Below are 26764 nucleotides of genomic sequence, written 5' to 3' on the forward strand. Positions count from 1 at the left end.
GAGAGATATATCCCATCTGCTTTAGACTTACATGTCAGTCCTCATATGTGATATATCTGCTCCAGTGTACCTGTGGCCTGCAATACATTGGCCGCACTATCCAGGAAATGCACTCCAGATTAAATGAACATCGTCAAAATATTAGAAACGGCTTTCCTTTACATAGCATTTCTAATCATTTCTTAAAAGAACATCAGAAAAATCCTAATAATCTGAAACTATCATTGATCATATAGTTAATACACATCATGATAGATTAAATCGCCTTATTACACGCGAAAATTATTGGATTTTCAAAATGGGAACTCTGTCTCCTGAGGGTTTGAATTTTAATATAGAAAAGACAACTTTTTAAATAATTGTTTTTATGTTTTTACAATTTCATTATATAATTTTTACAAAAAAATGTATTTATTTATATTTTTTTACTTTTTTTACATTTTTTTAAAAATCTTTGTTAATTATTATTTTTTTTTTGTTATTATATTTTCCTAATTGTAATGATAGAAACAGTGGGGGAGCATTTGGTTCCTCTCCCACCCCTTTTCCCCTACCTATATCTGGTGATTGTAATTTTTATATTCACATATTGCTCCATGTTGTTTGTAATATTTTATAATATAAAATGTATGGTGTTAGATAACAATATATCCTATTAAGTATTATGATTATAGGATTCGCAATTTCTTATACGGCGAATCCTATTTATGAGAACCCTATATGTTTCATTAGGTACTAATTTATAAAAATCCTGTTTACTCCTTTGGGCATAAATTAACTCAAGGGGTTAATATAGAGGTATCTCTCTGTATTTAGCTCCACCCCTCTGAAGTAATTGTATACCTGGTTAAATGTATATAAGGATCATTTATTTGCTGCTTGTCACACATGATGAAGGTGGCCTTGTCCACCGAAACGCATTCTGTGTATTAATAAATCAGTCATTTTAATTAATTTTTGCCCTGTTATTGGCGCTCTGATACCGCTGTTCACATTCATTGATTGTCTTTTCCCCCTGTTTGGGGTGCGGTAGAGCTGCCTTTATTTACTTGTTCAACCACCTGTGGGATGAAGTTGACTAAGAGTTACTACTCTGGTTTCCAAGCTGCGCTGCCCTAACCTCTCCGGAACACTGCCGGGAGTGTTGGTGAAGCTAGGCGTCCATCTCGGCGGTATGCGCAACTAACCTGATCACGTAACCCACCAACGTGAGATCGGGATCTGTGAACACCGATGAAAGCAGATGACAGCCACCAACAGAGCGGAGCTTGTGGAGCTTTACACTGGGGTTGTGCAGAGGTGCACAACTCCATAAGGTTAGTAGCCATTTCCACACCCCTCTACAAATTGCAATACTGAGTCACACATTGCTCCCTGTTCTCTCCTTTTTTTACTTATACTGGGGTTGGGGATCTCAATCTGCAGGAGCTCTTAGCAGGCCAGGTTTTACCAAAGTAACTGTTGATTCTCAGCCTATCCTACTGTGCAGCTAATTGTCCTTGTGAGGCTATCCTCTATCACAGCCTGTCTCACCCCTGAGCCACACAGGGGTTACTCCAATCACTGAGTGGGAAAATTGTTCTGTGCCTGTGTGTGTCCTTTAGGCTACTACACCACCTTTCTAACAGAGCCTAGCCTTCCTCGACATTCCAGTGTGCATGCCAAATCAACATCACAATAGTAGGAGAATAATGAGGTTTAGCCCAAGTCCTTAGTAATGTGGTAACCTTTGCTTTAAAGGTCCGCTCAACTCTAAAGGCAAAAGAAACAGAATAAAAGTAATTTTCAATGACGATGTTGACTACCGGTCGAACACAATAGTAACTCCTGCTTCTTAGGCAGGTGCACATTTTGGCCCCAATGAACTGGTGTTAATTGACAATTTTCATTAGACACTTGTCTCAGCCTACCTACAGGCTCACTTACATGTGTGGCTCTATGTTATATACATCAGGTCTTTGTGACACGACACATAATTTCTATTGCACTCTCTTCTGAATAATTCCGCCTTAAAGTCTTCCTATATTGGTCCATTCCTTTCAGAAACCCAATGGTGCATTGCCCTGTCTGTGCCCTCACTTGCTCCAGACTTCCTGTGACCTGCCAGAACTATCAGCCAGGAAACTCTGTTTTGGGGCAATAAGTAATACTATGTGGGGGTCTGCTGAACCTCAGAAACAAAAGATGCAAAAAACACATGTACCTCAAGAAGGATGAACACACAGGAGTACCAATGAGACAAATGGAGAGACAATGGGACAAAAATGAAACACAAAAGGGAGAGCACAAAATGTCTCAATGGAACCTGTCAGTAGATTGTACTGTTGAAATCAGTGGTATGGCTAGGTCCCAGTAGGTCCTAGGTCAACAATAACAGTGATATCGGTGGTGTAGTCATCCTACATGCCAGCACTGAGAAATCAAATTTTAAGGCCACAAAAGTGGATTGAGGGCATGAGGGCATGGCAATCCATTCAAGTGTATAGACAATCTATCAATGCACTTTCAGCCTAGTTTGCATACGGCAGTAAGAATTTATTTCTCACTTCTAGTATTTTTGTGCTAATACCTATCCTGGCAAACCACTAGTTTCAGTAGTATATTCTCCTTAGTCAAGTGTTAAATGAGCTTATGAAAAATCATCCAAGTTTCGTCCAGAAAACATAGATAGTTTTCATCCATTTTTCATGTCTTCATGTCTATTGATATCCATGTGTCAGTTTTTTATGCCCATGTCACATCTGTTTGTTGTCCAAATATAATTTCCTAAACTAATTGAGGAAACATATCGGCAAAAATACACTGGAAAGCTGATGTTCTGTGTGTGATATGATTTTTTTGCACACTCAAAGTCTGGAACGCGTGAGTCATGTATGAGACTTGTAAATGCATGCTGCAATTTTTTAACATGGACTGAGTCTAAACAGCCCTATTGAGTTAAATTGGTCCGATTTTTACTTGGACAGCATACGTCCATATTATATGCTTGTCTAAACAAGTCTATATAATTTACTGTTCCTGATCATTCACGCACATTGACACTAACCATACAGTCATTATCAGTAGAGTACCTGTTAAAGGACCACTCCATCATTTTTTTTTCTCAGTGCTGGACTGGTACCACTAATCTAAGGTTCCTGACCCTATTATTATACTTATCATCCGTGTTACTGCCGTTGCTCCAGTCCAGTGCCGCCATCTTGTGACTGAAACTTCTGACTGACCAAAAGTAACGGTCACAAGCTCTCAATGTCAATCTATGAGAGCCTTGTTCTGGTTCTTATTGACTTACATGGAGCAGTGACTTCTGGATCGCCCAGCAAACACTGGAGTCAAGTCACAGGCTGCTAGAGATCAACCGGAGATGCTCTGATAACAGATGAAGACGGTGGCTGATGAGTATATTACTAGAGGCAGGGATCATAGATTAATGACACCACTCCAGCACTGCAATAGAAAAAAACATGGAGTAGTGCTTTAAAATTGTGAGAAGTATCTCAAACCCTTTTTATAGAAAGCAGAGTTTAAAACAGGGGCCTAGCAAGAGTATGTTTTGGGAGATTGCGCCCTTGGTGATGGGCCTAGATAAAGAAGAGACTAGATATAATCCTGATCAGTATAAAAGATAAATATAGATATTAGATTGTAATTAAATTGTTACTCCATAAAAAGAGCCATCAATGTAGTTTACTCAGGCATATCCTCTTGAAAAGAAGGCTACTGCTTTCACTGAAACCTATCTGCCAATTCTTATAGATTTTCATAATTTGCTCGGAGCAATCAATAACCATAAAACAATCCAGGAAGATGAACGCTCCACAGTGCGCAGTCATCATCAGCGGCTGATACAATAACACACTTTCTACCAATGCAATGTCCATCATCAGCACTTTAGCTCATTAGCCATTAATATTTATTTATGTTGTATTTTATTCCCTTTCAGGAGAGCCCATCAGAAATGATTACACAGCATTGAGAATGGAACTGCTCTATGCAGCACAATAGAGATCTCTTTTCTTCTTCGCAGTGTTTGTTACCATTCTTACCTGGAGCATATCAGCATGGAACATTTTCTGTTCTATTCAACAGCATGATGAGTTTCATTTATGTATACATTCTTGCCTCCAGCAATGTAAATTTAAAAATCAATTATAGAGAATGCATTAGCAACATAGTTTTAGAGGACTGTGAGAACTTAGTATTGGAAACAGTCATTAGTAGTAACACTGCTCTTACTGAAACTTATGCCCATGACTGACTATTCCCACTTCCAAAACCATAGGAGAAGGGCTTCCAAAGGTTAGACTTTTCAACCTCTATTCTAACAGCGCAATCATCTATTCTCACTGTGATCACTGCAGCTCACATGGTGATCAATGTCATCAAGGCTTATGGATATTATATTTTGCATGATGTCATGAATTTTACCAGACAATGTGGTCCTACATAGCTCTGCTAGGATGGTTTCACGCATCCAACATTCATGGACCATGTGGGGACCATGATGTCCAGACCAGCTAAGGTTGCTTGATCCAAACTCTTAGGCAAAAATGAGGTGTTGAGTTCAGGTCAGGAGACCCACAGGTTTGGACATTATGCTCCGCACACAGGCTGTGAATGTCGGATGTGTGAAAGCGGACTTATGTTTTGATGTTAACTGTAGGTCCCTCAGGAATAGAATTACTGTTACATTTCAATCCACCTAAACTGGATTACTCAATGTTGGACTGGAGAACCAATGGAAACAATTTTGAAGAGTTATTGTAAACCCCTTTCCTTTGTCCTTTCCCATCCATCAGGTGAACATTTTTTGAACTGTATTAACTATCCTATCCAAGAATGATCTCTAACCATGCTGAATTGGAAAGCAAACTGTTGTTTTCAATGCATACAAGACCCTATGTACCAGAAATCCAGCTGAAAAGCTAGTGCTTTGTGCTGCTTATCTTTGTGTTACCGGTTGTGACCTGAGTTACAAATACGCAAAGATAAGAATAATATTAATAGCTGAAATACTGTTTCATCTTGAGTAGTAAATATCTAAAACAGTGATACACAGCAATCCCACCCCTATTCTACCAGTATGCTGGTATAGTGCTAATACTGTACTTACTCGTATTCCACATACAGGATTCTCTATGGCGACCCTCCGTATAACAGCCTTCCTGCATCACAGCTTTCTAACCTTTAATCTCCTCAAATACTGCTGTGAGGATAACAACCTTGCTTCCATCTAAAATGAAGCCTCTCTGCTGGTCTCCACATTAAACTTCACATTCTTAGCAATTTTTATTCTTCAAGTTCTTTAAATCTGGTACCGGGGTGGATAAGACATGAATCTTCTTCCAAACTCCTTGTGAAGCTTTGTATTATTTTAATGCCACCCTAGACGTTTACTTGTGTGTAAATAATGTGCTTTGTTACCGGCTGATAGATCGGCAGGCATGGTTGTTTTGATGTTCGGTAGCTGGTAATTTAGCATCTATAGATGACAGAGCCTTGATAATATGGTACATGTTCACACAGGGGTGATAGTGTGGTTGTCGGACCATCTCGCCATGTTGTATTTCTCTTTGTTCAGGTCTGTAAACAGAGATGGGGTGCAAATCAAACAGGTACAATGCATGGTAAATCCTGGTAAATTCCAAGGATAGGAACTGGTTTATTATTTTTGTCTCCGTTATTTTTTTTTAGAACCTCTAAATCACTAGTATTCCACATCTGATTCCAAAACCACCACAAGTTATCTCCAGCAGTCGTCTACACAATGATTGTTACAGATATGGACGTGTTTCACCTGCACTACATTTAAAAGTCGCATCGCAATAATGGGCTTCACTTTGGATAGGTCATCAATGGATGATCAAGTAAACTAGATTCAATCTGCAGTAACCGTGTTAGTAGAATTTCACATAATATGTCCTCATTGAAGTTGCTGCGCCAAGATACCTGAACGATGCCATATTGAGTTCTCTAGTTAAAGGGAATCTATCACTAGGATCCACCCTCCTAAGCCATCTATAGGGGCATGTAGGTCATAGGAAGCTGAATAAAATGATATCTTGATATATGGATCCGATGTCATATTCCAGAGAAATCCACATTTTTCTTGTAAATGAGCTCTTTTATGCTATGGGCAGGACACTGATCTGCATGATGATCTGACTACAGAGATTATTGTAAATGAAAGGGAGAGTGACAAGTGTGAGACATGTAAAACTAACACAGAACAGAAGTAACAATCTCTGTTGTCTCATAGCAAACACATTTTCTGCAGCTGTCTGAGCTCTGCTGTATTGTAACAATATTGTACCACTGGCTTCCTGTGAGATGGAAGTTGAAGCTGAGAGGAACCTGCATGTGTCAGTTATAGCCACACACAGCTATGAGTGAAAGCAGGCAGTCAGTCATTACATGTCTCACACTAGTAACTCCCCCTGTTATTTATGATAACCTCTGGAGGCAGATTCTCATGCAGATCAATGTACAGCCTAAAGCCCTGAACAGCTCATTTACATATAAGAAAAACATGTATTTCTTTATTCGTCTTCCTATGACCTGCATGCCTATATAGACGGTTTAGGAGGGTTTATCCTACTGACAGATTCCCTTTAACCCCTTAACTCTATTTTTCGTTTTCGCTTTTTCCTCTCCTTTATCCAAAATCCATACCTTATTTTATTTTTCCATCAATATAGCCGTATGGAGGCTTGTTTTTTGCAGCACGAGTTGTACTTTTGAATGGCACCATTAACTTCACCATATAGTGTAATGGAGAATGAGAAAAAATTTTCAAGTGCGGTGAAATTGCAAAAAAAAGTGCAATTCCACAATTGTTCTTTGTTTGTTTTTATTCATCATGTTCACTATATGGTTAAGCTGACCTAGCAATATTATTTCCCAGGTCAGTATGAGCACGCAGATACCAAACATGTATAGTGCATTTTTTTATTTAAGTAGTGAAAAAATATTCCGAAATTTGTACGAAAAAAAGTTTTTGCGTTTGTCATTGTTTTCCAAAACCTGGATCTGGGGCTGGGTGATGGTTTATTTTTGTGCCCTAAGCTAGCAATTGATACCATTTTGGGGTAGCTACGATGTTTTGATCACCTTTTATTGCATTTTATTGCCAAAAAAATGTGATTCTGATGTTTCATTTTTTTCTTTTATACATTTTACAGATCTAACTAATTTACTTAATATTTTGATAGATCAGACATTTCTGAAAGCTGAAATATGTGGTTTTTTATTGTTTTATTTTTAATGGAGCAAAACAGGGGTGATTTTTTTTTCATGTGCTAAAAAACTGCTAAGTATAGCAGAAATGACAACCTCCTATGAATGCCGGCCACGAGCTGGTGTTCACAGTAGTATCCTAATGACAGGCACAGGGGTCTTTAGCAGATCCTTGGCTGTTATGACAACCCATCGGAGCCCCCCAATCACGTGACAGGGATGCCAATGGACGGAATTTTTGACGCGCTTCGGGCAGGAGATTGACAGCGGGATTTAACTGGTTAATAGCCGCAGGTGGAGCTCTGATCCACCCGCGGCACCCGTGGCTGTTAATGGCACATGCCATCTGATTATATCAGCTGTCATGTGCGGGGAAATATGCAGGCTCAGCGCCGGAGCCCGTATCCAAGTCAGAGACACGACATATGACGAAAATATACGTCATATGTCGTGAAGGAGTTAAGGGCAGCCATTAGATTAATTTGTTCCTTCATTCTGATTCACAGTACCCCTTATGAATTAATCAGGGGTTGCTTACCCTTATGATGTAATGTCCTAGAAAACTTATTTGGGCTGGAACTGCATATGTAGTTTTGGATAGAGCTTTTTGAGGCAAAGCCATAAGTGAAAAAGTAGTCCTTACTTTATTCTTCCTTTTGAATTCCCTCTTAGCTGCACCTCTAAAGCCAGTGATTAAATGCAGCAGTCACTTGGCTAGTCAGGGACATAACTGCTGCAGTACAGCAAACCCACAATGGACTATCAGTTAAATGGTGATTCTTTTATTTTTTTTAATGCCATTCACCCCTTTGAATTTTATATAAGAAAATAAAAAATTAGATCAGTACTATGAAAAGCTAATTTTCACTCAACAGAACAACAGCTTCATAACATATTAATTAAATAAGTCCCAGTATTTTTTTCCCTAAATCTTTCTAATCATGTATGAAATGTAATGTAAATGTATTAATTTGCTTACCGATTGGTGTCTTCACTTGTTTCTATTGTTGGTAGGGTAATTTTACGTCACTTTAAATCAGACAATCTGAACCATACATGGGTTTATGTGTGGACCAGAAGTTGCTTTGACAATGCAAATCTATAGAACTTCATTGTGTGACTCTTAAAAGGTTTTCTTATGAACAACGAGCTGTGGTATGATCAGACCATGTTCCTGCATGGTGAGACACAGCCATTACACAGTACACAGCAGGGGCACGTTATAAGATTATCTCAGCACAGGAACATTTTATTTAAATACATCCAATTGTGGAGCTTATTATTGTTCCAAGATCTATTGATTAAAATTAACTTCTGTTCATGGGAAAACCCCTTTAAGATTTACATTGAAGGAAGTAGCTTGTCGTCCCCCCACAATGATCCCCGTGTGAGTCAGCAGAGAAGAGAAGCTCTCTTGACCCAGAAGAGGACTGGAGCGGCTCTGCAAGCTGGGGAATATGGCGATCAGCAAGTATCTTAATACATTTGCATTACATCTTATAAAAATTAGAAAGATTTAGGAAAAAAAATGCTACTGGGACTTCTTCTTTATACAATAGCCTTGGCTCCATATTTACACAGAGATACTTTGTTGTGAGGACGTTGCTTTCTAGGAAGAATTGTTACATTTGAATAATGGTAATGAAAGAAAAGTCAGGACTGATCAATGCCCCCTTTAGTCACTGCCTCCCCTCTAAAAGTCATTACTTGCACCAGTGACTATTGTGATTTTTACTTGTAATCATCGGGATATTCACCATGTGTACAAGTATACTAGGCCTGCTTGTAAAACGTACGGACAAGATGATCATAACCAGTGACAAAATCTTCCATAAATCATCCTCCAGATTTCATCAAGACTCTTCTCCTTGTCCCCGGATGTGTAGATAAGGTCTTATCTGCATACAACATATCTAGATTTCTGTCCTATTTATTCACGCAGCGTTCCCAGTCTGCACCGCACTCGAGGCGTGTCCTTCAGAGATACGCAGAGATCTGTACTCGGCAAAGCAGGAGCCGGAGAGATAACGCTTCTCATTCATCTCACATTTCACATTACACCTATCCAGAAAATATTCAGCCTACAAGACATTTCTGCTCAGTGCTCTACGTATAATCATCACTATCTGCAGTTTGATCACATTTCCATATTGCTAGAATGATCTGACTTTATTTAACTCTCCTGATTAAAATACAAAGCTCTGCAGATACATTTCTTCAGCGCTTCCAATCTGCATGTGCTGGATGCCATTCACATCCCGGGCGTGTGTTGTGTATCGTGTACATCAGATAATTGTATCTTCTGCGGATCCCCGTCGTAAAATGAACACGCTACTAAATCATGACAAGTCACAAGCTGGATGGCACAGACTATGTGGCCAGCTTCATATACAGACATTAAGCCTAGAACTGCATGGCACATTTTTATTTTTTCAAACATTTTACCTCTATTGTTGTAATATGGATTAGGCACCTATTCGCTGGGCACCAATATTTGACATTGCATATTATTTCTGTTTTCCACTGTGATCTTCAGTTTTAACAGCATGCCAGCTGCTTAACTGGCCACTCCATCTATTATCCCCCTCTACTCCCACCATTCTCCTCTCCTATAGCTCACCATCTCTGATTAATTAAACCTGCTGCTGACATCACATTCCTGCCGGAACAACAAGGTACCTGTGAATCTGTGAACGTGTTTGTTAACTTCCCTCTTATTCCTGACTACGCCATTTGATCACAAATTGTCTTGAGCCATGCCTATCACCCTGTATTTCAAGTACTCGTTCAGCCCCGGCCTTAGTTTTATAAGAGTTTTCTTCCGCTATTTCCAGTATCACGCTCACAAATGTCCACTCGGAGACAACTGATACTGGGGAAGTAACTTGGGGATTCTCTTTGCCGGATATTTCTCTTTATACATACATAATTTCAGTCACTAAGGTTCCGCTTCTTGGATCGGTCATGTTGGATTTTCAACGGCTGAGCCCTCTGTTTCTGTGATGGCACCAGAAGTATCTGGCAGTGACCGTACTGTGCTCTACTAAGTAATGTCACATCATTGCTCGGTTGAGCCAGCTCTGCATTTGTATTGGGGAAGTCGAGTGATCTATATAAGGTACACACGCAGACTCTTCGCGCATTAGCCCAAAGATATGTCTATCGGGCAACTGAGCGAGTCCAAAATCTGTGTGTAGCCATTCAATCTGTAGCCAAAAACGGACAATCCAGCAGAAGTAAAGACTTGATGTATGGCTGTTAGTACTTTGCAACATTCATTGTTTTGTCAGTAACATTTTGAAGGTAATAGGGTATCATCACACTGAATAAGTGGAAGCTTACATAACTTTTTATAAAGCTCACTTTTTATGGCTCCACCAAAGACAAAGAGAAAGCAGAACAATTATAAACTGTCATTAAATTTCACAAATGCCAATATGTGGGTAGAAAAGCTTTCTGTAAAAGATAAAGGCTTAGCTTGCAATATATTTATGTTGAGAGGTGTCCCACTACAGAAATATCAGGGAGAGGTAGACAGTTGCCTGCAAATGAATATTAATAAATCATGAAAGTGTCAAAATCAACTAGTCAGGAAAAGAATCTTAATGTTTTAACTAGCATTAACACTACTACTAATAAAAACTCTGTTACCATGTTTTAGCAATGAAAGTATATTTGTATAACTGCTATTACTCTGACTACTACTGCAATTTGTGTCTCTGTAGGCTGGAAAGTTGGTGATTTGAAAAAATTAAATAAGCTAAGCAACAGTACTCAGTGTCAGGCAGCAGCTGCAAAAGCAAGTAAGATTTTAGGGTGTGAAAAAGTATTAAATAATGTGATCCTAATGTATTATTTTTCCTCTATAAATCATTTGTAAGGCCGCATCTAGAATATAGGATCCAGTTTTGGGCTCCACATTTTAAAAAGGATACTGAAAGTAAGAGTTGGTTCAAAGGCGGCAACTAGAAAAAGTTGGGGTTTGTTTAGCTTAGAAAAAAGACGTCTCAGAGGAAATCTCATTTACATGTGGTCAATGCAAAGAACATGACTTATTCCCTCCAAAGACCATACAAAAGACCGATGGGTATTAATTACATGTGGAGGAAGACAATTCCAGTGTCTAAATAGGAAAGGAATCTCTACAGTTAGAGTAGTCAGATTATGAGAGGTAGTAATGGCAGATACAATATTTAAGAAAGGACAGGATGCTTTTTCTCACAACAAATGGGTTTGTCGGTTATAAGTGATCAAGCAATAGAGAATGTAGAATTGATCGAGAGAAATTAAACGAGATGGACCAGTGTCTTTTTTAATCTAAATTACTAGATAACTGTATAATGCTTATTCCACAACACTCATTGAATCCAGTATGCAGGTGCATCGCAACTAATCATTTAGGTTAAAGCACCACTCCTGCATTTTTCTTTTATTATACTGCTGGAGTGGTATTCTAAGTTCCCCGCCACTTATAACATACTCACCAGCTGCCATCTTCATCTGTTATAGGAGCTGCTCCGGTTGGTCTTCTGCAGGTTGTGACCTGCCGGATTGCCCATGTGATTGCTGGCTGAGCCGGAGGTCTGTACTCAATGTAAGTCTATGAGAGCCAGAACAAGGTCGAACAAGGTACTCCTAGACTTACACTGAGAGCTTGTACCCGTTACCTCAATTACCAGTCTGTCAGATGTTTTGGTCACAAAATGGTGGATGGACTGGAATGGCAGTGGGAAGAGCTGAAGACACTGGCTGGTAAGTATAATACTAGGGTCTGGGAAATTACATTAGTAGCACCACTCCAGCGCTAAAATAAAAAAATGCTGGAGTGGTGCTTTAATATGGTAACTTGCATATTTCAATGTTAGTGTGCACATATAGCGCAAAGTACATTGTAGTAAAGATATAGCCATAACATTTCCATAACAGATGTGCCTATCATCTCCAGGAAACTCTATTAGTAACACTTAAAAACAAGATTCAGCCTCTGACTTTTTTGACTTTTCTTGTCCCTTAAGGTCTTTTAGATATGATGTTTTCCTCTTTCCCCTTAGGCTTAGTCTTCAACTTCTCTTCCTTCGACAAAACATGGCAGGTGAGATTTTTTTTTCTGCTTTCCACAGATGTTATAAACCGTCTCTGTCTTAGCTGAAGTCAAAATTTTCCCTTCTGTCCTTTACTACGATAGAAAACTACAAACCATTGTGGGATATGGTTCATCTCATTTAACTCCATTCAGCATCAGTAACCTCCAGACACATATTCACAGAATCATATTAACTGTAGGGTATATTCTGTAAAATTAAACCCGCCAGGATTATCCACAGAAACACCAGTGGTTTGTCCAATAACATTTTTTCACATTACTTTGCATTTTGGCAAGAAGCCAGCTCTGTCTATAGACGCTGCTCCTTACTAGTTTTACTGCGATATTCCTTCATATCCATTGGCAATTACAACTAGTTCTAATCCTCTGTCTTACTACATAGGAAGGACGCAGTATTACTTCACTCTAAATACAGTTCATGGCCCAGTAGCCAGCACAACATTATGGCAACATGGCAATTGAAAAGAGTGATGACTACCCCTGGTGGTTCGCGCAATGCATATATTCTTATTTTTATATTGCATCTTATGCTTCATTTTCATAACTACGATACCTCAATTCACATCTCATAACTAGACATCATTTTGGGATTAGGCACTATTGCCATTGTATTAATTGATGGCAAAAGCATAAATGTGCATAATAGATTTGATATAAGGTATTGGATATTAGGTACTGACAAAGGTGAAATAGGCCACTAGTAATGCAATTGATTATCATCAACACATGAAATAATTCCAGAAATTTGCTAGAACTAGGTTTTGCATTTCAGATTAGCTTCATTTATGTAATCTCACACATACGCTGTACAGACATGGTTCATCAGTGCCTAGCTGTATGTTATTCTATCTATTCCCATTCATCCCAATCCCCAATTAATATCAAATCTGTAGGTTTAAATGTCTCCAACATTCAGATCTGCAGTTACATTAAAAAAAATACATAATAACTGGCACAGCCTGTCTATCTCATACCCCAGAGTATCGACGATCTTGACATGAAGGACGGCAGACTGGTCATTTTTATCTGTATGCACACGACAGAGCAAGATCCATGATAACTATCATTTTAACAGCAGCTACAACAATGAGTTAGAAAAGCTGCAAACTTGATGGGATACGCTGGATGGAATAATAGGCTTTTCACCCTATGCAATGAGAATCCCCAGAGCAAAGGATAAATGCAGATGTTCTCTTGGAAGATAGACATTTCCATTGGCTACAACTTGACAATTAGGCAAAACAAAAAAAAAAATAGCATATCTTGTGTCCTAGTGTCGAAAAGGCTTCCTCTGAGAAGGGTTAAATGAATCAGGAGACCTTATGGGTGTTCAGTAGAGCACCAAGCCCATTCTGAAGTCTGCCCTTTTCTGCACTTCTTAAAATTCATCTTGTGTTAACAACTCTCTGCAGCCTCCTGAAAAGCTCAGAGAGCAAAAATGAGATTACTAATCTGTTGCAGTCATTCCCTGCTGCCATTTGCATTTTATTTTCTGACAACAGAGGGTGTAGCCATCTATCCATTAATTATTTATTAATCAGGATTCTGCCTTGTCTCTACACAGCAGCCATTCGGGGAAGTAGAGATCAAGCACAGGGTCCTCCCATACCATTACCAATATGTGGTTTTAGGAGGATGTGCAAATATTTCACCTTTAATTGTTCTCGCTGTACAGAGAAAAAAAAAATCAGTACGACAGCTGCACTTCGCATGGCTCATTAACCCAAAATCATGCATTATGTTTTTTCGGTGGAAAAAAAAAAAAAGAGAGAAAATATGTGTATTACCTGCCAAGTAAATGTTAGCAAAGACCAAGACTGGAAGAGAAGTTGCAATACACTGCAATAACTGATACTTAGATATTAGCAACAACCAAAGTGACCCATATACAGTAGCATGGCCTGTATCATGCTGACATTCCCAATATATCCTGGGGGAAGGAATCCAGTGAGATTAAATTATATCATGCAATGTCACAAAATAGAAGTCAGATCTAACTTCCAACATGGAGAGACATACTGCAGTTTATCTGCCATTAGCTGATTATCTCGATGGATGCACTGCCCCCCCATGCCTCCTCCCTTGGCCCTTGCTGACTGTAAGTAAATGCATTTTCTGGCCAGTGGTGTGGACTTATTGCCTTGTTTGCTGGGGTGATTTACCAACAGCTTTTCCCAATTTTCCTCTTCTCTATCGGTTGAGTATAATTTTCTCTGCAGATGGGTTTATGTATCCTGGGGCTTATGAACAAATGGATTTAATCAAGGAAAATAAACAAAAAAAGCATTGGAATGAATAAATGTTATTACTGAATCCTCTAGCAAAATAATCACAGATTATCATCCAAGAGACACAGCTGGGATTAGCGTTTCTAAAATGATACTCAATAGCTTTCACTGTCATAAACATCTAGAAGGCATATCAAGGATTGCTCAAATCCCTCTAATAACAATCAGGAAACAAATCGTATTTTGGACTTATTCGGAAAGGTTATTGGGCTTCTCCAGGACTTCCTTCATTGCCCTTGTCCCAAATAACCTTCATAGGTTGCAGGGTTCTCGTCTTAAAGGTTCGAAGCATTTTCTAAGTACAGCCATAATCCACTCATACAATGCTGAGATTTGGATACAGTGTTTGCTAAATGCCACAACAACTAAATATATATACCCGAAGAAATATCTGCAAATTAATGGAGAGATGGAACCACCACATATGTCAATAGCCATTGCTGTGCATCTCATACACCTATGTTGCTGCTATAACATGACAAGAATATTATCTGCTCTGAATATCAGGGAAAAATGTAATTCTATGGGAAATATTGGTTATTGCAGGACCCTATGGACATAACTCATCCAATTGGTCAGATGGATTATCTATATTATGGTGAGCATAAGATAACATGTGCCCGTTTCATTTTCCCATCAGTATTATTTGATCACTTCTGTTTTTTTTCTCATTGCAGAGATTTTACACCTCCCTAGATGGTGGGATTTTTATCATTGCTGCAGGAGTGAACATGCATCACTTGAATAGCAAAATGTCTTGTAATTTCATCTTGAAACTTCACCAAAACACTAAGCATATCTGCAGTGACAGTGCAGTCATTTCATTGTAGCAAAAAGAAGGGAGGTTAACCCATTGGCTGCTAATGGGATCCTAAATAGCACTGGTATTCACTCTCTGGCACAGCAGGTGTTAAGAAATTAATTTTTTTTTTTATTTTTCTTCTTTTTTTCTCTTTTGCATATTACTGAACCTTTCCGACACTCAAACCGGTATGAGACGACCACTGAACATGATTTTAAATGTTTATTTGTATATGCTACTTACGATATTTGTTCATAGTGGTAGTTTCCGGGGTGGTGGTAGTGGTAGACTCCTGAAACCGAGACTGTGTCCAGGACTGGGTGGAAACATGAAGATAAATTTTGTAAGAAGAGGTAGAATATTCCGCAGTGGGCCATATGGGCATTGGCTGAGAGGTTGGGGTCCCTGGAAGTGGGCGTGAAACAAAAGTGGTCGTGCTAGGGGGGACAGTGGTGGAGATAATTGTAGGAGGGGCGACTGCATGGCGCACTGTTGTGGTTCTAGGGTTCACCCAGATAGGTACTCTGCTTCCTGGGACGCGAGTGGGCGCCCGTGTAGTTGTAGTTAAACGGGTGCTAATTTGATTCGGAGTCCTGGTCGTGGTTGTAGTAGTTGTAGTCTCCATACTTTTTGGAAATGAGCTTGGTTTTGAAAGGAAAATGGGGTCTTGGCCAATACCCTTCGAATCAATTAAATCAGTAGGGACATAATCCTTTACAGATCCCACCACGATCCACTTTAGGAGCATCAGACTCAAACCCAAGCCAATGAATCCAATTAGGAGAGGCACTACACATAGCCACGTTTGCTGCCTGTTCCATACAATGCAGTCACTACACCGCACCTCCCGAGGGTTTGGTGCCCCATCCTCTTCTTGTGTAGTGTTTCCACCTGCAGCCTCTTCAGCAGCTGCCGGACGTACAGGTGGTGAGGTGGAGACAGCCACTTCACTCATCCTATATTCCTTTCACCCCCCAAAATACATGAGCCTTAAGAAGCTGGATCATGAGCGCGGCTCCCAACGAGGAAAAAGGGGGGGGTGGGAATTCTTAGCAATCAAATGTCACCGGTCATAAACAGAAAACATTCCTCCATTCGATTCTTGTAGAGAGCAAAATGCCAGAAGGAGCTGCTGAATCAGCTAAAAAAATCCCATCCATCCAAGGCTTAGCACAATATGCATCCTTGCATCCCTTCACTTTCCGTTTCTTTTCCTCCAGCTTTCCATAGAAATAAACCAGCCTTCTTTTTTTTTCCTTTTCTTTCCAAGCATCCGTGTGTGGTCCACCCCTTGTCTATTCGATTAGCGACATTCCTGCACACGGGAGCTGTCTACCCTCTCCGTTGTTCCTCTCCATCCACAGAACAGATGCACCAGCGTTCCTCGGCTGCTTCTTTCAAAGGCGACAGAGCAGCAAAATGCACCTGTTATTCAGCAGTCCCTGCAACCAACCCTTGGCCAGCACTTTAAGAGAGAGACCAATCCGCAGCTAGAGCTAAGGAGAGTCTGAGCTCTGTAAGCCAGCAGCAGTAGCAGTATAGACACCAGCATAAGCATTTAACAGAGCACCAAATAAGACTTGGAAAAAAAATGCAGCCTCTAAAACACAGTACGTAGGCATGCATATATGTATATAGTCATAGATCCATTCATGCTGTGTTTTCGAATAATACAACCCCATGGAATAGTAAGCAGCAGCTCCGGCATTTTCAGCATCAATTCAATATGCCTCTAGCACAGCAAAAGGCAGACTGGGCTTTGGGAAAGCGAAAATGGAAAAAAAAAAAAATGAAGCCACCTCCCTCTAATGCTTAATGGTAGTTTCTTAATGCGTACAAGATAAATAAATGATCCAGGAAAATCCCACAGGAATTGTCTGGCAAAACCATTTTTTTTTTAGTAGCAGGTTTTAAAACCATCTACTGCTATAATAAATGACTGCACCCTTAGAAGAAACGCTAGAAAGAGACTTGCAGGGTGTTTAGGAGGATGTCTACGGCTATCCGGGACATGGGACGGGAAAATGAAGCATGCTAATTAATAAACCGAGAAGCTGAAGCTACAGGACAGGGAAAATCCGAATGCTGGTAAAGCAGCACAGAGCCAGCTCTGCCAGGAGGGAAGGAGGGGGAGGGTAACCCCTTCAATGCTGAGCAGTGGGAGCCCAGCAGAGACGCTTAATAAGACCCATCTAACGGGACTAAAGGAAGCAGATATGAAATGCATATTCTTCTTTTTACAATTTGCCTCCTTTATTGGAAAATATTTGCAAATGCAAAAACTGCAAAGATAAAGACGTGTATAAGTCCAGCTCATACGCAACTGTCAGTTTCCTCATTTGCCTGCCATTACTGCATTATTAATGTGGAAACATCAATACATCTTAATACATTTTTAATTTTATTGCCTTCTTGTTCAGTGTCACACGCTCTTGAAAAAATGGGCCCCATTTGCCTATTTCATGTATAAGGCCATGTTCACACGTTAAGTATTTGGTCTGTATTTTACATTAGTATTTGTAAGCCAAAACCAGGAGTGGAACAATCAGAGGAAAAGTATAATACAAACAAGTCACCACTTCTGTATTTATCACCCACTCCTGGTTTTGGCTTTCAAATACTAATGTAAAATACTGACCAAATACTGAATGTGTGAACGTGGCTTTATAAGCGTCAGGATGAGATGTCATGTGTGTGAGATGTGTGGCCTTACGCTACGTTCCCACAATGAGTATTTGGTGAGATTTTTAGATTTTGCTGCATTTCTGCACTTATTAGGCAAATTAGATTACTTACGTTTTTTTTCATTGTGTTTTTTTCAGTGTGTTTTTTACATGCATTTTTTTTTACTGGTTTTGCCGTTTTTTGTTTCTTCTTGATATGTGTTGTTTTAAATAAAACTGCTTTGTTTTTGATACTTCCTGGTATTTGATTTAAAAAAAAACAACGTTATTGGTACAGTCATTTGCAGATTATAAGCATATTTAGTGTGTTTCCACAGAGGAAATGCATCAAAAATAAACATGCGTGTTTTACCTCTGGATTTTCTGTCTCTAATGCAAGTCTATGGGAAAAATCTGCACATAAAACTCAGCGTACTCACAAGACAAATTGACATAATGTGGATATTAAACACGCACTTCATGTCACTTTACGCTGAGTGAAAAAAGCACAGTGGGCATTAGATTTCCATAAATCCCATCCACTTTGTGGGAACTTTAAGACGTTTACTCAGCAGCCTCGAAATTCACCAAAACTCTTCATGGGAACTTAACCTTAATTCTGTTTTTTGTTTTGTGTCCTAATTTTTCTTTGAAATTGCGCCTATTTTGAAGTTTACTTCTTATTCATCTCATTTTTAACTCTGTTGTTTTGTTAACTTTATGTTCACTGCCATTGTGGCGCCCCTGAGGGTTCAGTCGCAACAGGGGTAATGCACCTCAGATAGAGGTGTGGTGTCTCCTCTTCCAGGTAAGGATGGAGCATCACTCAGGACCCCTTTTCACACTCAACACTATACCACTCCTGTCCTGTAGGGGGCCTAAATGCACCAGGGTGCTGCCCCGGTCCAGGATAGAAGAGATGGGGGGAACCAAAGATAGGGGGAACCAAGTAGTGGGTGAGGGTGGAGGAAACACTTACAGGAAGCACTTATAGAATCATATATAATATTTGGCCATCTTTAGTTCAAGGTCTTTGATTGTGGGTCTTCTGTCGGGGTCCATCAAGAGTCTGTAGCTGGCTGAAGATTTGCGGTCCTCGCTCTTTGGCCTTGAGACGAGGAGCGGGTCAGAGTTAACAAGTGTCTCTGCACGGTCAGGGTCCTGTTCTAAGAAGGCCTTGGGGGGGAGCAGAGGAGATAGGCTCCACAGGAAAAAGGATCCCAGGGGGATACGGACGGAGCGGAGTCGCAACCTGTATTCTTCACTCTGGCCTAGCCAGAGGGATTCCTGCTGCAAAAGGGGTAACGGGCCCCCGATATCTGACTTTGTCACTTCACGTCTCAGTCAGAAATGCCCGGAGGCTTAGTGGATCCCAGGGGAATACGGATGGAGCGGAGTCGCCACCTGTATCTCTCAAACTGCATTTACCCAGTGGGTCCCGGCCTTACACCACGCTCATATCACACACAGTCAGGAGAAGACTCAGTGGGAGAACTTACTAAGAAGAGGAACACGCCAGCAGGGTCTCGACAGGTGCTCCTGATCTTCCTGGGAAATGCTGAACCCCCTTCCTGGTGGCCGCAGTACTCTGTGTGTAGCAGAGAGAAGCTTTGCGGCTGAAAGTGCATCTAAAGTGAGTAAAGACCCGGATGACTTCATTCACCGCCTCCGCTTGTTTATTCCTGCGCGGCACTGCATCCACCATACCTCCACACCGTTCATTAAACACTGCCCTGAGGCCTACTCCGCCTGTGGGGAGTAGTACCAACCAAGCTGCCAGAACATCAGCTTCAGAGGACTGCTGCAGCACTGGAGGCCTTCACCAGAAACCACAGGTGGCGTAGTCGAGCAACCTCTTATCCAAAAAGCCCATTTTTCATGTGACAGCCCTGGTCACAGAACGGGTCAAGGCCACAACGACATCCCACACCGCCCACCATACATTGACCCGGCTCCGAGTAACCCCACCGCTCAGGGAGGGCGAGTCACCATTACATTCATTTCAGACTTTTTAATTAGTCTCAAAATTTTTTGCACAAACGTTTCAGTTGTGTTTAACATGTTAACGGATCATGTAACTTTTTGTTCGAAAAATGCGCAATAAAGGTTAAAGACAAAAAATAAACATTTGTTTGCTGAAATCTAAGAAACATTCGTGAAACATTTTGATGAATTTGGAGCTAAAAATGGAGAAGAATGCTATGACACAATTAAGAAAAATTAACTTAAAGGGAATCTGTCACCAGATTTGACCTATGTAAACTATCAATATGGGCATGTAGGTTATAGACTGCTGAAAAGAGTCCGACCTCATATCAGATGACTTGTTGTGGATAAATCACCTTTTATCATTTTATATAAATGACCTCTTCCAGGCTCTGAGGAGGACATTGCCTGGATGATAACTGCCTCCAGAGCTTATTTTACATGAAGGTAGAGTTACCAGTGTGATGTGTAATGGCCGCTTTCTGCTCTCCTGATCTCACTGCAGAGCTGTGTGTGATTATACCTGACTAGTGATGGGCGAGCACTATAATGCTTGGGTGCTCGATGCTCGGGTTGAGCAAATTGGAATGCTCGGGTGCTCGACCCGAGCAACGAGCCCTATATAAGTCTATGGGAAACTCAAGCATTTTTCAGGCGGTTCCCCCCGGCGGTCTGCAGAGGGCATAAAACTTGCCCAAATCGATGGGAACAGTGCTCAAAGGTTTGGAGGATGGTACAGATGTCTGACATCCATGTCCACTCCTGAGGTCTTATGTGTGGTGTCTAAACTGAATACCGACACCCTTGTTGATGCTGGTAGTCATCAACTGCCCTCTTCTGCTCACAAATCCTTCCCAACATCTGCAATGTAGAGTTCCAATGCGTGGGGACTAGTGTTGAGCGAGCATGGTCGACACTGCTCGGTACTAGCCTGAGCTTCTCACTACTTGGGATGTTCGGCGAGCACCAAGCATTTTCGGGATACTCAGGTGGGAGCTCGGGTCTCCGCCCTGCATGTTTGGCGCTCTTTACAGAGCCAATGAACATGCAGGTATTGCCAGCCAGTCACTGTAATGCCGCAGCCATGTTGGTTGTGGGCATTACAGTGATTGGCTGGCCGCACAGCGTCACCTCGAGTATTAAAAACCGTCTTGGACACAGTCACTCCGGATCAGACAGTGTAGGGAGAGTGCTGCTGAGCTAGGGAGAGATTTATACTGCAAAATAGGTAGTGTAGGGTCTCTAAAGCCTGCAAAATCAAACAAACAGTCCTTCTGAGGACTAATATCCATCCCAGATATCAGGCAGGCAGGCTGTATAGGAGACGCAGTGGTTATACCAACAAACACTGCATTACAGTCCTGTGTGCTGCTGCTGCTGCTCAAATTGCAAGACTTAGCCCCAGGTCTCAGGGGACAGGAAAAATCCTTTTTTTTTCATCTAAATGCTATTTTATTTTTTTTTTCTCAGTCCAGCTGTACAAGTACCCGACTTATTAACCTTTTGGTATCCCCCCCCCCCCCCCCCCAAAAAAAAAAAAAAAATTGAGTTTGTCTGTGAGTGTTCAGACACAAATATATCTGTTTAAAAGAGTCTGGTTTTGGCCAGATAACCAAAACTGTGGTTTTGCAGTTCCCCGGTTCAAATCTCTGTATTATTTTTTGCCTTTTTCCATAAAAAAAAACAGTTTGAGTGTCTCGCTGACTGTTCAGACACAAATATATCTGTTTAAAAGATTCTGGTGTAGGCCAGAGAAATAGAACTGTGGTTTTCCTCTTCCACGGTTCAAATCTGGGTGTAATCCACCTTTTTGCCTTTTTTACATAAAAAAAAATAGTTTGAGCGTCTCGCTGACTGTTCAGACACAAATATATCTGTTTAAAAGATTCTGGTGTAGGCCAGAGAACTAGAACTGTGGTTTTCCTCTTCCACGGTTATAATCTCCTTTTTATTACCCTTTTGGCATTGATAGTGCGAGTGTAAGCTATTTTACTTCATTTACAATGCTCAAGGCGCGTGGCAAGGGACGTGGAACTGGACGTTCTGGTGATGGTGCGTGCAGAGGACATGGCTGTGGCCAAGGTGAAGATGTGCCACAACCAACAGCCACAACTTCTAGCTCCCACTTCTTGACCGAATTACTAGGGAAGCACACAACAACACCACTATTGCGTACTGATCAGAGTGAACAGGTTATTAATTGGATAGCAGATAATACTTCCAGTCACCTGGGCACCACCACCTCCAGTATGTCTTCCACACGGTCAAGTCTTAGTAGCCGTGAGTCTCGACTGAATTCTCCTCCTCACCCTGATGCTCCTTCCTCCCACCATGCCGAGTGTCGTCAGACAGCAACTGATCCCACAGTTGTACACTCTGAAGAGCTGTTCACTGGTCCATTTCCTTATTTGTGCCCCTCGCCTGCTCCGCTTGAAGTGGTGGAAGAGGAGATCCCATGTAGCGATGGCCAAATATTTGAACAGCCATGGCCACAGGAAGGCGACGCTGGCAATTTGTCACAAGAGGTGGACGATGACGAGACACAATTGCCACAAAGTGGGGAGGAGAACCGTGGTGCGGAAGTGGAAGAGGAGGAGGTGGTGGATGATCTAGTAGCTGACCCAATGTGACAGGAGGAAACGCAGAGCGAGGCCAGCAGCACACAGGGAGAGGGAGCAGAGTACCCCAAAAGGCAGAAAGAAGCAGTGTGGTGGCTGCACACAGAAGGTGGGCAACCGTTCCCCGTAACACCAGCATGAGGGACGTTGCCAGTACAACCGGTAGGTCTTCCAGAGTCTGGAATTTTTTAAAGACTCTGCTGATAACCACAAAAAGGCCATTTGTACCAACTGCCAGGCCAGCATCAGCAGGGGTGACAAAACTACCAGCCTGACCACTACCAGCATGATCAGGCACATGTCAGCAATGCACCTGACTTTGTGGGGTGAACCCCAGGGTCCACGACCAGTGTCAGCGGGTGTCACCACTGCTTCTTCCGCTGTTTTGCATGTAAGAGAACCCCCTGTTGTGCGTGCAAGGCAATCCCCTGTCCATACTGCATGCAAAGATGCCCCCTCCTCTCAGTCTTCACTTGTTATGGCAGTTTCTCAAGAAACAGCATCAACATCCACGTCCCACCGCAGCGTTCAGTTGTCCATATCCCAGACCTTTGAACAAAAGCGCAAATTCGCAGCCAATGCCCCCACTGGCCACAGTCCTAAATTCGCACATTTCACGACTGATTGCGTTCTAAATGCTGCCTTTTAGGCTGGTGGAGACGGAATCCTTCTGCAACCTTATGGCGGTGGCCGTCCCTCGGTACTCGGTCCCCAGCCAACACTATTTTTCCCGGTGTGCCATCCCCGCACTACACAAGCACGTGTCCCAAAACATTTGCTGTGCCCTCAACAACGCAGTTACTGAGAGAGTCCAACTGACAACGGACACATGGACAAGTGCTTGTGGCCAGGGATTTTACATATCCCTGATGGCACACTGGGTTAACATAGTGGAAGCCGGGACCCAGTCGGACCTTGGGATGGAACACATCCTCCCCACACCGAGGATTGCAGGCCCTATGACAGTCAGAGTTGCCCCCGCAGTGTACAGCTCCTGCGCATGATCCTCCTCCTCCTCATGTTCAGCCTCCATCTGGGATATCACCACATCATTTACAAGCTGGAAGCACTGCAGTACTGCCTCAGCCAAGCGGTAACAGACTGTGCTGAAACTCATAAGCTTAGGTGATAAACCTCACACTGCTTGTGAGTTGTGGACAGCTGTGAAAGAGCAGGCAGATCTGTGGCTGAGACCGCTGAACCTACATCTAGGCAGGGTCGTGTGTGACAATGGCTGTAACCTGGTGGCGGCTCTGAGACGAGGCGAGATCACACACGTTCCATGCCTGGCTCATGTGCTTAACCTCGTGGTTCAGCGGTTTATTAAAGCGTACCCCGAGTTGCCAGATCTGCTCGTCAAAGTACGTCGCCTGTCAGCTCATTTTCGCAAGTTGGCTACAGCTTCTGCCGCCCTCGCTGTGTTGCAGCAGCGTTTGCAGCTTCCGGCCCACCGACTGGTGCGTGATGTCCCCACACGTTGGAACTCTACCCTCCATATGTTGCAAAGGATTTGTGAGCAGAAGAGAGCAACAAGGCCGTCGATATTCGGGTCAGACTCCACACATAAGACCTCAGGAGTGGACCTGGATGTCTGACATATGTACCATCCTGACAAACTTTGAGGAGTCCACCAAGATGGTGAGTGGCGATGATGCCATCATTAGCGTCAGCATCCCACTTTTCTGTCTTTTACAACGCTCTCTGCAGAGAATTATAGAGGAGGCATTGCAGCCAGAGTATGATGAGATGGATCAAGAAGCCGTAGCTGGCGATTACACACAACCCAGCCTCATCTCATCCCAATGTTCATTGGGGACAATGAGGGAGAGGAGGAGGAAGAAGAACAGGAGCTGGTATCATGCGCTGTTGAAGGTAGTACCTGTACAACTGTCATACCGTTGGTTCAGCATGGGTGGCCTGAGGACGGGGGGGGAGGAGGAAGAGGAGGAGAGAATGGTCAGTCGTCATCTTAGTGAGGACAAGGAAGTCTTGCCCGTTACCAGTCTGGCACGCATGGCTGACTTTGTTATGCTGCCTTAACCGTGACCCTTGCGTTGTCAAAATGTTGGGTGACAGTCAATATTAGTTGGTGACACTTTTAGACCCCCGCTACAAGGAGAACTTTCACTCTCTTATTCCTGAGATGGAGAGGTCTACAAAAATGGGGCAGTACCAGAAGGCCCTTGCTGCAGAACTGTTAAAAAAATTCCCATCTGAACACGCTAGCGGCAGAGGTCACAGTTCATTGACCAACCAAGTTGTACAGGAGAGATAGACGCAACTCCAATCCAGCAGAGGCAGGGGAACACTGTCAACCTTCTGGGACAATTTTCTGAGACCCGCTCAGCTTACAGGCTCTGAGGCGTGGGGTACTCTCACAAGGAGTGGAAAGTTTCAAAAGATGGTGAGAGAGTACCTTGCCGACCGTACCAGCATCCCCCGTGATTCCTCTGTGCCTTTATATTATTGGGTATCCAAGCTGGACACTTGGAATGAACTCGCTCTGTAAGCCTTGGAGGTGCTGGCCTGCCCTGCCGCTAGCGTATTATCGGAGCGTGTTTTTTGTGCCGCTGGGGGAATTATAACTTATAAGTGCACTCGCCTGTCAAGTGACAATGCTGACAAGCTAACCCTTATCAAAATGAACAAGGGCTGGGTTGGGCCAGACTTCTCATCACCACCAAATGACAGCAGAGTAACATAAAGTCAAATCCACTGTGTTATTTTGGGAGGTGTATTCCCACGCACCGTTTCACACCCACACATGGGTATACGCTTCCTCATTTCGGCTGTTTTTTGCTCTTCTCCTTATCCTCAGCCTCCACCACCACTATACCACCAGGTTGGTCGTGGTCCGTGTTGCCAGCATTGCAAGTTCCTCCGTCCTAATTTTTGGCAGCTTTTGCTTGGAAGGCATAGGCAAAGACTATGGGAGACCCACTCCCCAATAATGGAAATAATGTTTTTAATATGCTGTCCTGCATGGCTCTTGTAAGGGGCATTGCAAGTTCCTCCGTCCTAATTTTTGGCAGCTTTTGCTTGGAAGTCATAGGCAAAGACTATGGGAGACCCACTCCCCAATAATGGGAAAAATGTTTTTAATATGCTGTACTGCATGGCTCTTGTTAGGGGCATTGCAAGTTCCTCCATCATAACTTTTGGCAGCTTTTGCTTGGAAGGCATAGGCAAAGACTATGGGAGACCCACTCCCCAATAATGGGAATAATGTTTTTAATATGCTGTACTGCATGGCTCTTGTAAAGGGCATTAAAATCATCTTGTTAAGCTTCTGTGACCTCCACGTCTCTTCCAAGGGTTATTGATATTGTCTTTTTATTCCACTGGGACCTCCACATCTCTTCCAAGGGGAATTAAAACCATCTTGTTAAGCTACTGCGACCTCCACATCTCTTCCAAGGGGCATTAATACCATCCTGTTAAACCACTTTGAACTCCACGTCTCTTCCAAGGGGCATTAAAATCGTGTTGTTAAGCTACTGTGACCTCCACGTCTCTTCCAAGGGTTATTGATATTGTCTTTTTATTCCACTGGGTTCTCCACCACTCTTCCAAGGGGCATTGATATTGTCTTTTTATTCCACTGGGACCTCCACGTCTCTTCCAAGGGGCATTAAAACCGTCTTGTTAAACCACTCTGAACTCCACGTCTCTTCCAAGGGGCATTAAAACCATCTTGTTAAGCTACTGTGACCTCCACATCTCTTCCAAGGTGCATTAAAACCATCTTGTTAAACCACTATGAACTCCACAGCTCTTCCAAGAGGCATTGAAATGTTGTTTTTAATTACCTCCAACCTCCACGACTCTTCCAACTGGCATTGCATTTCCTCCTAATTTTAGTCAGCTTTTGCTTTTCAATGCATAGGAGAACACTAAGGGAGACCCACTGAGTATGGATACCAGGCCACCAATGCAGCCATGACATGGTTGCCGACGTCTGCCTCCACAACCCTAAAAGACCTCATTTCAAGTGCAAGCAAGATAGCAGTATGGTATTGCAGCCTGGGGGTGGGTGGGTGGCAGGCTGCACACTTACGCTTGCATTC

General features: G+C 42.2%; 1 protein-coding gene across 2 annotated transcripts in view; it reads right to left on the minus strand.

Moving 5' to 3' along the window:
* NRG3 (neuregulin 3) overlaps positions 1-17278 on the minus strand; it is a 1270498-nt gene extending 1253220 nt beyond the window's left edge. The window contains exon 1 of one of the 2 annotated variants that reach the window (XM_073685971.1): positions 15674-17278. In XM_073685971.1, the coding sequence (XP_073542072.1) occupies positions 15674-16385 (712 nt within the window). In that variant the 5' untranslated portion in view covers positions 16386-17278. The remainder of the gene's footprint in view (positions 1-15673) is intronic. The other variant, XM_073685970.1, reaches the window with a different exon arrangement.
* Positions 17279-26764: the final 9486 nt, after the last annotated feature.

This window comes from Phyllobates terribilis, unplaced genomic scaffold, assembly GCF_046119375.1.
Source record: "Phyllobates terribilis strain yellow unplaced genomic scaffold, ASM4611937v1 Scaffold_5__5_contigs__length_657084704, whole genome shotgun sequence".
Taxonomy (NCBI): Eukaryota; Metazoa; Chordata; class Amphibia; order Anura; family Dendrobatidae; genus Phyllobates; species Phyllobates terribilis.